Source organism: Enhydra lutris, unplaced genomic scaffold, assembly GCF_002288905.1.
Source record: "Enhydra lutris kenyoni isolate GAN:26980312 unplaced genomic scaffold, ASM228890v2 scaffoldscaffold55, whole genome shotgun sequence".
NCBI lineage: Eukaryota > Metazoa > Chordata > Mammalia > Carnivora > Mustelidae > Enhydra > Enhydra lutris.
The window spans coordinates 9668101-9683810 of NW_019154139.1; the positions used below are offsets into that span (position 1 = coordinate 9668101).

The window sequence follows — 15710 nt, forward strand, 5'->3', positions numbered from 1 at the left end:
TTAAGTTATTTTTCTGCAGAACAAACTCTAGCCTCTTTAATGTGGGCTGAGCCCCCCTGATTCTGGTGAGCACCCCTGCAGCCCCATCTGCCACGCCCCTTCCCCCTGGGCCTCATCCATACATCCTGTGCTTCAGCCACTGTACACGTAGCCCCCTGAGCACCAGGAACCGGTCCCTGTCACTTGCCTGGTCAAGCACGGGCCTGGAGCTGAGTCAGGACCTGCCAGCTCAGAGTCTGGGCATTTACTTCAACAATCGGCCTCTACGCATAAATCCTCTAAAAATTGGTGTACTGTTCCAGAAATCACATGAGGTTAAACATCTCAAGAATAATATTCCTAAACACGAGAGAAATGCGTATTTCAGCATCTCAGCCATTGGCCATTTCAACCAGGGGCTCTAGTAATTTCTTCTCCACTTTTTTCTTGGTAGCCCAACAAGGAGTTCCAGAATAAAATGTTTGATCGGATAGCCCAAAACTACGCCTTTCTCTTATTGTGTGAATCCAAGTCCCACTACGAAGAGGCGCTCTTAAAAGTAAGCATCAACCACCGTTTGGAGGGGAAAAAAAAATCACACTAGATATCTCTGCTCTTCTAATGTTAATAGAATGCCCTGAGCGTTCTTCGCATGAGGCAGTAAGTAGTAAGTTGTGCGACATCCGTACACCTACTTGTAATGCAGCAGTGACAGTAAATAAAGTAGATCTATATACCGTTTATTTTAAGTGAAAAGCAGAGCAATTTATAGAACTCTGTGTTTAAAAATGTGTGTGTGTATGTATATATGTATGTGTGCCTATGAATAGAAGAAAAAAATCTGGAAAAATTTGTACCAAACTCTTAGCAATGGTTATCTCTGGGGAATGAGGTTGTAAGAGACTTCCTTTTCTATTTTAAATATTTCTGTAGTATTTAAATAAGTATGTAATTTTAAAATTATGAATATATATATATGTTCAGAACGACTGATTTAACTACATAAATTATTTAAATTACCACAGTCAGACTTAAAAGGCAAAGGAAAACCCGCAGAAATCACGTGGCGTATACATCACACAGTATAAAAGAACTCTTACAAATTGGTGCGCTGGGCTGGCTCCGTCAGAGGCGCATTCGACTCTTGATCTCGGGGTTGTGAGTTCGAGCCCCACATTGGGTGCAGAGATTACTTAAGTAAATAAACACTTAAAAAAAAAAGAATTTCTACAAATCAGTGAGAAAAAAATGCAACACTGCACAGACCAATTGACCGAGTGCTTAAACCAGAAATTCCCCAGGGAAGGAATACAGATTGGTCGGGGGGAGTTCACCCTTAACAACAGTCAAACATACAAATTAAAACAATAATCATTTGATACCCCTCTTTACCTGCTAGAGTGCATGGATTAAAAAGAGTGGTTCCCAGGGTTGTGAAGGATCTAGGGAAATGGCATTCCTACAGTCTGGGAAGTGAGTTGATACATTTTTGCTACAAGGCGCTTATACTAATTAAGTGTGCGCCTACCAAGTCACTTAGATTTTCCGTGCCTCAGTTTCATCATCCATAAAATGGGCATAATGATGGCTCAGTCCCAGAGTTGTACTAAGGATTAAATGAGATGATGTTTGTAAGGCACCTGACACAGTACCCAGCACCTGATAAGCCCCCAGCGCATGATAGCTGCTGTAATTACTATCATGATTGCGTCTTCTGGAGGTCATAATCGAATACTCAGGAAAAGCTGCTTTCACACATGCTTTCCACAGATTTTTGACTGCCTGCTATATGCCAGACACAGAGATAGCTTAACAAATAAAAACAATTAGTCCACGTAATTTGTAAAGTCTTAGAAACAAGACAACAGCCATTGATGGAGGATGTCGAAGTAAATTTTGATATGCCAATCAGCCCAATATTATGAAGGTCATTCTTAAGGGAAAAAAATTCCAAAGAGTTGATAACAACCCGAAGCAGTGCTTACACTATATTGTTAAATGAATAAGGCCAGATATAAATGTATAATTTGAGATCAAATATATAATTTGAGATCATAGTTAAGAAGGCCAGATATAAATGTATAATTTGAGACCAACCATAGTTAAGAAGGAACAACAGTACCAATTATGCATAGGAAAAAACCAAAACAGTAGTAGTACAGTTAGGTATGCGGGAGGTAGCAAGATGGGCAGGTCAAATGTATCTTGTTGTCTGGGCTACACTTTGGCCGAGTGGCAGAACGGGCTGAGCCACAGATGGCGAGCAGAGGAGCTGGGGAAGGGGGAGGTTCCTGGCCAAGCCTCTCATGAGGTTGAGGTGTGGTCCCCAGGTAGGGTGAAGAGTCCACCACAATGTGGGCCAGCAGCGATGGAAATTGCTCCCCCTCCATGGGTGGAAAGCAGCGTGGTATCAGGTAGAGAGTTTTATCACAGATCCTTTCTGCAGTTAGGAGCTCTTTTCTGGGTCTAGAAATGTCCAGGATGTTGCCTGAGCTCTGTTTGCCCTCTCCCCCGACCCACAGAAGCTACCATCGCTGCTGAGTAAAGCTGTGTATACCAGCTTCTGTTGCTGCTTCCCTCAGTCCTGGTTCAACACGCACGAATTCAAATCGAGCATCTGTAACACGGTGAGCCTGTGGATTTCAGGTAAGAGGGGGCTGCTCTGGGGTCAGAGGGGGGTTGCGATTCTGGAAACACACTCCTGCCTGAGCCTAGGGGTGTGGTTTGCCATCACACCCTTCACTGAGGACCTTGTCCCTTTCTCTTGCTGACATCAAAGAAGGGAAGATGTGCAGTTAGAGCCCCCAGGAGTACCAGTTTCCTTGCTTCCCCAAAAAGACAGTTCTGAGACACTCCTAGTCCCCTCTTTGTGCCCGGTAATCTGCAGAAAAGAGGTTTCAGCAGAGCCTAGTTAGCCATGTGCTGTGGACTAATGGACCCAGAGCTCAGGAACCCAAGAAAGGATGCTGGTTGGAAGATCCCACCCTTCCACTCCCAGGTGACCCCATGTGACCCAACTGTAGTCCCCTAGTCCCTGCCACACACAATGCCAAGCTGATGTTCGCTTTTAACTACTTGTCGCTCCCGTTCCCTATTCCCCTCTTCTTGACTGAGCTATTTTCTAAGGTCATTAACACCTACTACCTATTCAGAAGTTCCCGTGTACTAAGTACTGTCCCAAGTCAGCACTTCTTTCCTGCTGTCTTGGGGGTCTCCAAGTTCATTGCCACATTAGGATATTTGCTGGGAGAACTCACAGCCTCAGCGTGTAGTTACATGGCTAAGGTCATAGCAACTTCTAGGGGAAAAGACAGAGTCTGGAGGAATTCATGGGCAGGCTTCCTTCTGCTCCCTCCCTTCCCTGAAAAATTAGGAAGCGTGCTCATCCCTCTGCAACAAAATGTAGCAGCGCATGTGATGTTTCTGCCTGGGGAAGCCTACTAGAGACACATGACCCAAGGTCTATACTGGGGGCCGGTCACATAGACACCTCTGTCTATCCTATACCAAAATGCCAGAAAACCAGGTGTTCCGCAGAAGCCTCATTGTTCTGCAGATAGCCTAGGCCCAGTGAGCCATTCTGATCAGTTAGGGAAAAAATTGCACCCCAGCTATAGTGTTATAATTGACATATAAATTGTGTAAGTCTAAGATGCCCAAAGTGATGACTCGATGCAGGTACATGTTGGGGATGTTAACCATAATAAGGTTAGTGAACACATCCTTCACACACAATTACCGTTTTGTTGTTATGGCAAGAAAACTTAAGGTCTACTCTCGTAGCAGCACTCAAATATATAACATGGTATTTTTTTTTATTATTTTATTTAAGTTTTATTATTTGAGAGAGAGAGAGCAAGAGAGAACGAGTGTGAGCATGAGCAAGGGGAGGGACAGAGGGACAAGCAGACTCTCTGCAGAGCTGGGAGTCTGATGCGGGGCTCGATCTCAGGACCCCAGGAACATGACCTGAGCCCAAGGCAGATGCCTAACCGGCTGAGCCACCCAGGCATCCCTACAACATGGTATTAGTAACTATAGTCATCATGCTTGTACATTAGATCCTGGAACTGGTTCCTCCCATAATGGGAAGTTTATGCCCTTTGACCAACATCCCTTCCTTTTCTCTGGCCCCAGCCCCTGGCAACCACCATTCATCTCTCTGCTTCTATGAGTTTGGTTTTTCAGGTTCCACCTGTAAGTGAGATCCTACAGTGTCTGTCCCTCTCTGTCTGCCTTATTTCACTTTAGCATAACGCCCTCAAGGGTCATCCATGCGGTCACAGTGTCTGATTTTCCTTCTTTTGTTACGGCTGAATAATATTCCATCATGTAGCTCTACCCCTGTCTTTCTCCATTTATCCATCGATGGACACCCAGGTTGTTTCTCTGTCTTGGCTGTTGTGACTAATGCTGCAGTGAACGTGGCCCTACAGAGATCTCATGGAGACAGGGATTTCATTTCCTTTGGACATCTGTACTCAGGAGTGGGATTCCTGAATTGTATGGTAGTTCAATTTTTAATTTTTTGAGGAGCTTCCCTACTATTTGCCACAGTGGCGGTACCAGTTTACATTCCTACGCAGGGTTCCTTGTCTCCACATCCTTCCCCACTCTTGTTATCTCTTGTCTCTTTGATAATAGCCATTATAGCAAATGTGAGAACGACATCTCCTTGCGGTTTGGGTTTGCATTTCCCTCTTGATAAGTGATGCCGACTTCTTTTTCACGTACCTGGTGGCCATGTCTTCTTTGGAAAAATACCTGTTCAGGTATTTTTTAATTTGCCCATTTTTTAATCAGATGATGTGTTTGTTTGTTTGTTTTTTGCTATGGAGTCTATGAGTTCCTTATACACTTTGGATATTTAACTCCTTACCAGATTTATGGTTTGCAAAGAAAGGTTTTCTTCTATTCCAAATGTTGCTTTTTCACTTTGTTGTTTCCTTTGCTGTGCAGAAGCTTTTTAGCTGGATGGAGTCCCACTTGTTGATTTTTTGCCTTTGTTGCTTGTGCTTTTGGTGTCGTAACCAAAAAGTCATTGCCAAGATCAATGTCAGATTTTCCCCTCTATTTTCTCCCAGGAGTTTCATGGTTTCAGATCTCACATTTAAGTCCTTAATCCATTTCAAGTCGATTTTTGTAAGTGGTGTAAAAAAAGGGGGTTCAGTTTCATTCGTTGGCGTGTGGCTGTCCTCTTCTCCCAGCACCATTTATTGAAGAGACTGTCCTTTCCGCATTGTATAGTCTTGGCCGCCTTATCAAATTTTAGTTGACCACATTTTATCTCTGGGCGCTCAGTTCTGTTTCATTGATCCATGTGTCTGTTTTTATGCCAGGACTGGACTATTTTGATTTCTTAGCTTTGTAATATAGTTTAAAGTCAGAGAGCGTGATGTCTGTGGCTTTGTTTACTTTCAAGATTGCTTTGGCTGTTCAGGGTCTTTTGTGGATCCGCACAAATTCTAGGATAGTTTTCTCTACTTCTGTGAAAAATACCATTGGAATTTTTTTTTTAAATTTTGATAGAGATTGCATTGAATCTATAGTGGCTTTGGGTAGTTTGGATATTTTCATAATTTTAATTCTTTTGATCCATGACATAGCATATCTGTCCATTGATTTGTATCTTCTTTAGTTTCTTTCATCGGTGTCTTACAGTTTTCAACGTATAGATTTTTCACGTCCTTAGTTAAATTTACTCCTAAGTAGTTTGCTGTTTTTGATGTTATTGTGAGTGGATTGTTTTCTTTCTTTTTTTTCACATAACTCATTATCAGTGTATAGAATATAGAAACCCAACTGGCTTTTATATGTTGATTTTGTATCATGACAATGTACTGAATTTGTTGATTAATTCTAACTTTTTTTGGTGGACTCTAGGTTTTTCTGTACGCAACATCATGTCATCAGCAAACGGAGACAAATTTACTTCTTCCATTCTGAGTTGGATAGCATTTTTTTTTCTTTCTTTCCTTTCTTTTCATCTTTGTTGTTGTTATTGTTTTGTTTGGGTTTTGTGGGGTTTTTTTTTGTTTGTTTGTTTGTTTTTTTTGTCTAATTATTCTGGGTGGTGAGAGTGGATACCCTTGTCTCATTCCTGGTCTTAGAAGAAACACTTTTTTCTTTCTTTCTTTTTTTTTTTTTTAATTTTTTTTGTTTATTTGACAGAGAGCTAGAGAGAGAGTACAAGTAAGCAGAGCGTCAGGGAGAGGGGGAGAGAGAGAAGCAGGCTCTCTGCTGAGCAGGGAGCCTGATGTGGGGCTCGATCCCAGGACCCTGGAATCATGACCGGAGCTGAAGGCAGCCACCCAACCAACTGAGCCACCTGGGCGCCCCAGAAGAAACACTTTTTTCATCATTGAGTATGATATTAGCTGTGGGCTTATTCTATGTGGCCTTTATTACATTAAGTTATGTTCCCTTTGTATCCAAATGTGGAGAGTTTTTTCATGAAAGGATGTTGAATTGTGTCAAATGCTTTTCCTGCATCTACGGAGATGATCGGGTGATTTTTATCTTTCCTTTTATTAATATGGTGTATCACAGTGATTGATTTGTGGATGTTGAACCATCTTTGCATCTCAGGGCTCAGTCCCACTTGATCATGGTGTACAGTCTTCCTAATGTGATCTTGAATTCTGTTCACTAATATTGTCTTGAGAATTTTTATGTCTATATTCACCGGGAATATTGGCCTGTAGTTCTCTTTTCTTGTAGTGTCCTTATCTAGCTTTGGTATCAGGGTGAAGCTGGCCTTGTAAGATGAGTTTGGAAGTGTTCCCTCCTCTTCAATGTTTTGAAAGAGTTTGAGAAAGATTGGAGTTCATTCCTTAAATATTTGGTAGAATTTGCCTGTGAAGCCATCTGGTCCTGAGCTGTTCTTTGTTTGGGAGGTTTTTTGATCACTGACTCCACCTCCTAACTCATCATTGGTCTGTTCAGATTTTATATTTCTTCATGATTCGGTCTTGGTAGTTTGTACACTTCTAGAAATGTATCACTTCTTCTAGCTAGTTAGGGAAAATGGTATCATGTAAAGAAATGTTTACCAGCCAACTTGCACATGCTGGCCAAAGGCCAACCTCGCAAGCAAGATTTTTCAAGGATAGCAGCCCAGGGCCTGCTAAGTCTCCCCCCAACACACACCCATTTGATCCTCTTAATATATGCAAAATCAATGAGGTCCTGCAGCAGAAAATGGGGGCATAAGCATTCAGATCCAGGCTGTCCCAGTGCACAGCTAGGTCTTTGACCACTACGCCATCTTTTTTTTTTTTTTTTGAAGATTTTATTTACTCATTTTACAGAGAGAGAGAGAGATCACAAGTAGACACAGAGGCAGGCAGCGGGGTGTGGGGGGAGCAGGTCCCCCACTGAGCAGAGAGCCCAGTGCCAGCCCGATCCCAGAACCTGGAGATCATGACCTGAGCCAAAGGCAGAGGCCTAACCCACTGAGCTACCCAGGCACCCCAACCACTATGCCATCTTGCCTCGCATTCTCTGACTCTTTTCTTTCTGTTCCTCCTTTTTTATTCTCCTTTTTTGTCCAAGGTTGTACCTCTTTCCCCTAATCCATCCTCAATAATAAACTTCCTGTCCACTTACTTTGTCCAATGGAGACAGCATCTTTGTATAAGAGTTCAAGATTTCTCAAGCAATCCTTGGTCTTTTCCTTTCTAAACCAAAGAACGGAGGGAGACAGTGGAGTCCTTCTAATGTCTGAGGGTTCAGGTTCCAAGAAGCCAAGACTCTGAAACACATGATTTGTTTACAAGAAAAGCATTAGGCCCATTAACATCACCATCAAATGTTTAGGGAGAGCCATTTCCGGTTAGCTAAGTGTGATAATACGTTGAGCAAATACTAAGCTTCTCTCTGTCATGTGCTAGGTCCAGTGCTAAGCCCTCGAGGGGCAAAAGTGAGTAAGATCCAGGTCCTGCACTCAGGAGGCTCATAGTTCAGCGAGAGCAGAGAAGATAAGCAGGAAAAGGAATGATGACAGTGCCTTCCTTCACATCTGTGCCGCACAGGGTCACATGTCCTGGTGTGATCCAGTCATCAGACCCATGCTCTTGGGGGGTCAGAGGGGTAGGATAGGGCAAACCTAACCATTTCTTTTCCAGAAGAAGGCACCAAAGCCTCCCACAGAGGAAGTGACTCCCCCAAGACCACAGGGCCAGTGTAGGGCGAGGCTAATGCTAGAAGCTTCCCCCACCCCAGGACCAGCAGGGGGGCAGTGGGTGGGGCTCTGTCTTCAGCTTTCTGCCTCCTTTCTCCTTTATGGAGGTTTCCTGCTCATTCTTTGCTCCTTTAGGCATCTACCCTTGCCTACAGAGCTACAACAGCTGGAACTATTCAGAACTGGATCCAGAGAGATTCCGGAGAGAAAAATTAATTTTGCAGAGAAGACTGTTAAAGAGTAAGTTACCCCTCGTGCACCTAGGGCCCCCCCCACCCCCCGGCGCCCCTGCGGTGCCAGCCGCCATCCAGCTGGGGCAGGATAGGGCCTTGGTATTTAAGTACTCAGGCCAGGTTCCCTCTCACACTCCCCCACACTAGCCACCAAAATGACTGAAATGCTTGTGCTTAAAAATTATAGTTAGACTCAGCGCAGCATCACGGCTGGGATGCAGGGGTGGGACTTGGTACTTGGTACAGACACCAGGGACTGGGTGTCTGCTCTGGGCCAGGCTCCTTGCTGGCCTCCTTATCCTTTTACTTAATCCTCACAACAACCAACTCAAGGACACACTAAATCCATCTCACAGATAAGGACAGTGAGAGTTCAGAGAAGTCAGTGGCGGAAGGCTTTCTTTCTTACTGACGCGACAGATGAGGAAAGGGCTCTGTGCGCCAGGCATGCACAGCCCGGTGGCGCAGTCTAGTGGGAAATTTAGGCCACACAGCCACGTCCCTAGTAGCCCCTTGGTCTACCTCCCTTAGGGAACGTGAGGCCGCTCAGCAGGACAGAGGGGCCTCCCGAGAGGCGGTACTGTCCACACCAGTACTGTCCACACCAGTACTGACCACCACCGTGGTCATCTTCCTGACCCTGGAGGGGCGCGGGCAGAGCCTAGAAGGATGAGCCATGTCAGCATCTCTGGATGGGCGCCCCTCCCCGCCCACCACCATGATCTTTGAGTGCTGTCCAGTTTGCGAAGCACTGGCCCAGGGCACAGGGAAGCCAAGCCTCGGAGAAAAGCATGACTGTACTTACTGGGTGGAAATGCTCCTACAACTCTTCCTCAGAGCCCGGCAGTTTCACTGCTGCTTTTCCAAGGATTCGCATTTCCTGACCCGCTCAATACATCTGCTTTCCCAGGAGCCACCAGGAAACACACAGAAGTTTCAAAGTGAAAAAAAAAAATGTAAACTGTAAACTGTCTCCAACTTTAATGACCCTCCCTCAGGTTGATAGACTGTTACTTTTTTAAGTGTTTAATTCAACATTTACTCATTTTGATATTTCAGGGTTTTGAGTTTTTTGTTTTTCTTTTGAAGCCAGTACTTTTTTTTTTTTCATATGAGTTGAGTGCTTGCCCTGGGTACTGGCCTCTGCTTACATTGTTTACTTTAATTGGTTCACCAGCCCTGCAAGGTAGTTGGTACTCAAACCTTTAACAGGATCAGAGGGGTTAGGTAACTTGCCCAAGGTCACACAGCAGAGGGAATGACTGAGGGGCTCTGGTTTGCCTGAGGTTCATTGTCCTGCTGTTGCTGTGGCCTCCAGGGAGGGGGCTGTGTCAGAACTTGTGGTCTGCAGTGTCCTGTCTGGGACAAGAATGAAGCACATTTTTCTTTCTCTTCCCTAGAAAGAGAGTTCTCTTTGTTCACTTCTAAGAGACATGTCTCCCAGACATCTATCCAGTACAAGAAAGTTCCCTACCCTAAGGTGAGTAGAGGGGCACAGACCCAGACCCCTTGCATCCCCCAAAACTTCAGTGACTTCTAGTTGGTGCCACATCTCTGCACTCCCTGTCCATCATCTTGGGGAGGGGTCCTGGTGGTCCTCTAGATCTGCGCACGTGAGTAGAACACCAGAGGGTCACCACAGAAATGCAGTGATTGGGGGGTGAAGGGGATGGAAGCAGTTTCTAAGCGTAGGCTCAGCTCAAAGTGTTTTCGTAGCTTTTCCTATCGCTCCTCACCATAAACCCGCACCTGGCTGTCCTATCTGATGTAGGAAAGATGTTAGGATTCAAAGCTGCCTGCTTCCTTCTGAAACAATTCTTGAGACGTCTTTGGTGCAAAAAGGTGGTTTTATTAAAGTACAGGGACAGGACCTGTGGGCAGATAGAGGGGTCATGAGGAGTGGCCCCTGATATATTTTCAAATTGGGAGGGGGTTAGGGAGAGCGTAAGTCTCCAAGGAATTTTGGAAGCAAGGTGTCCAGGACCTTGAGGGGGCTAGCTACTGTTGAAAAAAAGTCATTTTAGTGTCTAGTAAAAACCTTAGTCATGAGACCCTTTAGATGTATATTAGTGGGTGTTAGGCTCGGGGGATGATTGCCAACATGTATCTTGGGGAGCAGAGACAAAAGAAGTTTCCAAAGAATTTTTACATGTTAAAGTAGACCCACAGGATCCTGGGGGTTGGGTTAAGATTGCCTTTTGTTGAGGCAGCTGAGTTCCTAGAGGAAGGTCACTGCCTGTTTCACGGACTCATCAGTGGGTTGTTCTCAGGGAATTTAATTTTTCTTCTGCCATTGTTTCCCGCATCACTCTCACACTGGCTTGCCCCTCTCTGCCCTGCCCTGTGGTGTTCCCTCCTAGGTAGCTCCAGAACCATCGCACCCCTTCCCCTCCCCTCCTCTCCCTTTCTCACAGTCCAGTTGGAGCCCCTTCACCATTGCAGTAAGCTCCTGGCTCCCTCAGGCTCCCCAGTACCCCTGCCATCTTTTCAAAATGCAGATCTAATTATGTCATACTGTCACCCCCTGGCCCCAGCCTACTCCTCCTCCCCTAAACACCCTCCCCCAGCCCAAATGAAAAATACCTCCCAAGCTTCACCTGGCCTCTGATCCCTCTTGTCCCCAAGTAAGCCCCCTCCCCTCACTGCCACCCACCCCTCTGGTAACAGGAAACCTGCCAAACACTTCCTAGCAAGACCTCCTTTTTCCAGAGAGCTGGGAAAAAAGTAAATGCCTGGGAAGGCCACGAATGAGGCCTGCTGCTGCCCGTTTTTGTAACCCCTCAGGCGAGGTCACTGGTTGACTATTGCCTTTGACCATCTTTGTAGCGTTGAGTAGTTGTGATACAGACTTTACAGCCTACAAAGCTGAAAATATTTATGTTCTAGCTGTTTGCAGAAGGAGCCCACTCATCCTTCTACCTCAGCCAAATCCCTCAGGGTCTGTAGTCTCCACTCTGGTCCACATTCTTGTTCTACCGCTCAGAGCCCCCTCCTCCCGAGCGAGGGAATTATTGGGTCATCCACTGATCGTGGTTGTCCTCCCCCACTAATCTTTAAGCTGTAGACTGATGTCCTCATTTCTAATATCCTGTAAGTAGCCTGTGAGGCTTAATTCACTGTCAGACCAGCTTTGCCCTTAGTCTGGTACCAAGTTGGGGCTGTTTCCACCCTGCAAAGGTCACCAACCCGGTGTTTGGAATGGGTGAAAGGTGTGCCTTTTCTTTTGTAAAGTAGGATAGAGGCTATCGCTGACACCCGCACATGGTCAGGATGTCCGCTTTCAGAAAACGGGAGGTGAGGGCACTTGGGGATCTGGAAATGGATGTTCTTCCAACTGGCCATCCCAGTATTCCTTGGAAGGTCTCTGTGTCCCCACAGGGGCTGAAGGTGTCGGGTTAAAACCCTGCTCTCTGTTCTGAAGAGAAGATTCACGGCAGCCACCGTACTCTTCAGTTTTGACTGGGGGAGACACTTTATTGATTATATAAAAATCTAATAGAAAAGGGAAATCTGTGCATAGGTGAGGGCAGTAAAGGAGAAGACAAAGGTCCATCAAATCGGACACTTCAGACATCCAGCCTCTCACTGGCTAGGGCAGCCCTGTGGCGACAGCCAGGCTGGAGTCCCCAGGAAAAGCCTGGGCGGAGCGTCCTCCCCTCGGTGAGAATTCCAACTGACCGTGCCCATAAGGGCCGTATTTATAGGGCACATAGGGCACAAACATTGTTTGCCTACGGGCAGTTTGGAAAGCTGCATTTCTATGTTATGTCTTTACGTCTCCTGGGAGCCTGGGTTAGAGGTGCTGGCCTCCCCTCCCAGATTCCGATCCAGGGGCCCGGCTCTGCCTGGAGCTGGAGGGTCTTGGTGTCCAGACCAGAAGGGCCAGTTGTGACCTGGAGGTCAGCTAATGTCAACGAATCGGGCTCCCAAGGTCACTCATGCAGCACGAGTCTCACAGACAACATGCAGGACACATCACAGAAACCTCCACACAATACACTCTCCCAGCCCTCACCTTCCTACCCGGATCTTACCCTCACCAGTCGCCAGCCCGATGCCTGTGGAGGAAGGGCCCTGCCGCACTTGGGTCTGGACCTCGTCCCCTGTGGGCACAACCCCATCTTTCATCATCTTTTCCCACTGTTGACTGGCTCCCATCACCCAACACTCCTGCTCTGGCACCTCTTGCCTTTGCCTCTGCACCCCCATTTCCTGCCACCCTTCCCACCAGGCTTTCTCAAAAGCCTCATCTGTACCCACAGATCCCGCTTTCAGGGCATCCTATTAGCTGCTCCTGCCTCTGTGGTTCCAGCCCTGATCTGCTCACCACTCTAGTCCCCGTCTCGTGGTCTCGTGGTTGGCTGCTCCCACCTTCACGAGACTTTTTTTCTCTTGGCTTCTATGTTGCCAGTTTTGCGAGTGCCTGCCTTCCTGTCCGTCAGTCTGTCCTCCCCTTCCCCTCTACCTATTCTTCCCAGGTGGTCTCATCTAGTCCTCTTTTTTTTTTTTTTTTTTTTAATTTTCTTTTCTTTTCATCTAGTCCTCTTGATGTGGTTTTGGACTATAGGTGAGGTTCAGTGAGGTGAGGTCCGGAGCCCATGACCAAGAAAAAATTCTTAATACTTCTTTGGTGCAAAATGGTGGTTTTATTAAAGCACAGATACAGGACCCAAGGGCAGAAAGCGGCTGGGGGCAGGGGGAGGTGCCCTTTTGAGGAAGGGCCCATTATATGCTTGGGACTTTGCAAGTTGGAGGAACTAAGGAAAAGGGAGGTTTCAAAAGAATTTTCATACGCTGAAGAGGACCTACCATATAATAGAGGCTTTGCCATTGTCAAGTTAAGCTTCTTTACCCCTCTAGCAAGGCATTAACAAGATACTTGGGGGATTTCTGGAAGAATGTCCTACAAAAGCCACCCAAGAGTGGGGGTGGGGGTTCCTGTAGGGTGTCAGCTTCTGCTTTGTCTTCAGCTAGCCTTCTGCTGGCTCCTTATCTGGCTTTCAGCGCCAGTGACACTCAGATCTCCCTCCCTGCCCTGGTGTATCCAACTGCCCCCGGGGCCTCAAGGAGGTGTGGGGAGCTCGATGATGCAGGTTTGGGAATATAGGTAAGGCTCATTGGGCTGGGGTTTGGAGCCTCCAGCCAAGAAAGAATTCTCAAGAGGACTTTGAAGCAAGGGGACAGGACCCCAGGGCAGAAAGAGTTGCCCCGGAGTTGTGAGGAGCAATTGGTTTTCTACTGTGGGGTTGGGGGACGTAAGGCTAGGGGAGGTTTTCCAAAGAACTTTTGTGTGCTGAAATGGACCTACCAGATACTGGAGGCTTTGACATAGTCAAGTTAAAGTTGTTTTCCCCTCTGGCAAGGCATTAACAATAAGATAGTTGAAAGTTTCCTGGAAGAATGCCACACGTGTCCCACCCAGGCGTGTGGGGGAGGGGTGGTTTGCAGGGTGTCAACCTCATGCTTCGCCTTCAGCCCGCAGCCATCTGCTCCCTCATCATTAACAAGGCAGCGGGGAGGAGGTCACGGATTCCCAGCACCCAGCGTCTGGCTGAGGGCAGCAGCCTCTTCCTGGGCTCCTCCCTTTTACACATGACCCCAGACCCGTCTGTACACAGGGATAAGAACAACTTTTTCACAGACACACACCGGATCAGACTATTCTCTGCTTAAAAGCTCCAGCGCCTTCTCCTGTGCACTTGGAATCAATCCAGATGCCTTAGCCTGACATGGACCGCCCTGCAGAATCTGGCCACCACCTCTCTCCCCAGACTCCTCGCATCCTTTCACTCCCTCGGCGCCAGACATCAGCACGCCAGACTTCCTTCTGCCTCTTGGACACTCCAGGCCTATGTCCGGTTGGGCCTGTGCACTGTGACCTTGGCCTGGAATGTGCTTGCTTCTCAGAGTTCCTAGGGAATGGCTGGCTCCTTCTTGTCCTTCAGATCCCAAGTCCACTGACATCACGCCAGCGAGGCGGGTCCTGACCGCCCAGCTACTCTTATCATCATGCGGCCATTGACTGCCCTGTAGGGTGCTTCTCATAGGCAGCTCTTCCTCTGGGGGACTTACGGGTTGTTTAGTGTCTGGCTCTATCAGGATGTCAACTCCAGGAGGACAGGTCCCTTTTTCTCGCTGTTCTATCTCCAGCTCCTAGGACAGACCTAGCACAGATACTCAACACATACCTCTTGACCTCATGCATGGGGCCATCTGTGTGAAGTCTTGGTCCTGCACTCAGCATATGAGGGTAGTCTCCTTACAAGTGTCCGTCCCCAAGAAGTGGAGACAAAGAGGGCACTGCAGAGGGCTAGCTGTCGCCCGGAGACCAAGATCACAATATCATTTAACGTTTCTGCACTGCCTGTCACCACCGTGCAAAACAAAATGTAGTTTCTTTGTACTGAAATAACATAAAATCCCCCTGAGAGTTATTTCAGAAACCCAGCTAAAGATTCAGTTTTCTGCCCCAGAAATAGAAATAATCAAAAGCTTTCCAACTGTGAAATCCACTGAAGTCTTACTGGGTGAACCAGGATGGACTGGTGGAATTCCATGGTGAGGACAGAGCCTCGCTCTTATTTTTAGCCAACTCACTTTCTCATCTGCTCACAGAAATAGCTGCCTGTGTTCAAAATATGTTTTTCAATGGCAACAATCTAAGAGTCCGCAGTTCTAAGCGGCTTTAAGTCTGACCTGTGGACTGTCCCTTTCTTATCTAGTGTTGGGGGGTTCTGCCGAGTGGGAATGACAAAGCTTCTAACGGTATATCGGGCTTCTGCTATGAGGCTCGGCTATAGATACGGGCTTCTGCCTTTTAGAGGCGGGGTCATTCGTTCATTTAACAAATATTAGAGAAGATCGGCAAAGACAGTCTTTGGAAGGAACAGTCACTGTCAGATTTCTTACCTGCAATCAGTGGGGTCTCCTCCAGGAAGAAACGTATTCAAGGAAAATGGTGGCACACTGCTCCCCAGGGAGGGCCAGCTCGTTAGTTTCAGAGGCCATGCCATGGAGAACGATGCCCAAGCCGTCCCATCTCTGCCAAGGGACGCTGCTGGGCCCCGACCAGTGTTCCTGGGGAGTGGGAGCTCCAAGCTCTACTCTGCTTTCCTGTCAGCAGTCATCCCGGAACTGGAGTCTGCATGGCGCTGTCTCATCCCTTTGCTCATTTATACCTCAAAGGGTCAGGCAGGTGCGGTGCATCTGAAGGGTAGACTGTAGGTGAAATGTCTGCATCCCAGCCACAGAAGCAGCTAGGGGAGCAGAGTAAGTCTTTCACCTCGGGGCGTGGATCTTATGTATATGGAGAAGGA

At 46.9% G+C, this 15710-nt stretch overlaps 1 protein-coding gene across 2 annotated transcripts in view; it reads left to right on the plus strand.

Annotated features, from left to right (window-relative positions):
- LOC111157637 (family with sequence similarity 227 member A) overlaps positions 1 to 15710 on the plus strand; it is an 83160-nt gene that overhangs the window by 18399 nt on the left and 49051 nt on the right. For both annotated transcript variants that reach the window (XM_022519230.1, XM_022519231.1), the window contains exons 7-10: positions 434 to 538; positions 2502 to 2625; positions 8297 to 8401; positions 9795 to 9874. In XM_022519230.1, coding sequence (XP_022374938.1) covers positions 434 to 538; positions 2502 to 2625; positions 8297 to 8401; positions 9795 to 9874 — 414 coding nt within the window. The remainder of the gene's footprint in view (positions 1 to 433; positions 539 to 2501; positions 2626 to 8296; positions 8402 to 9794; positions 9875 to 15710) is intronic.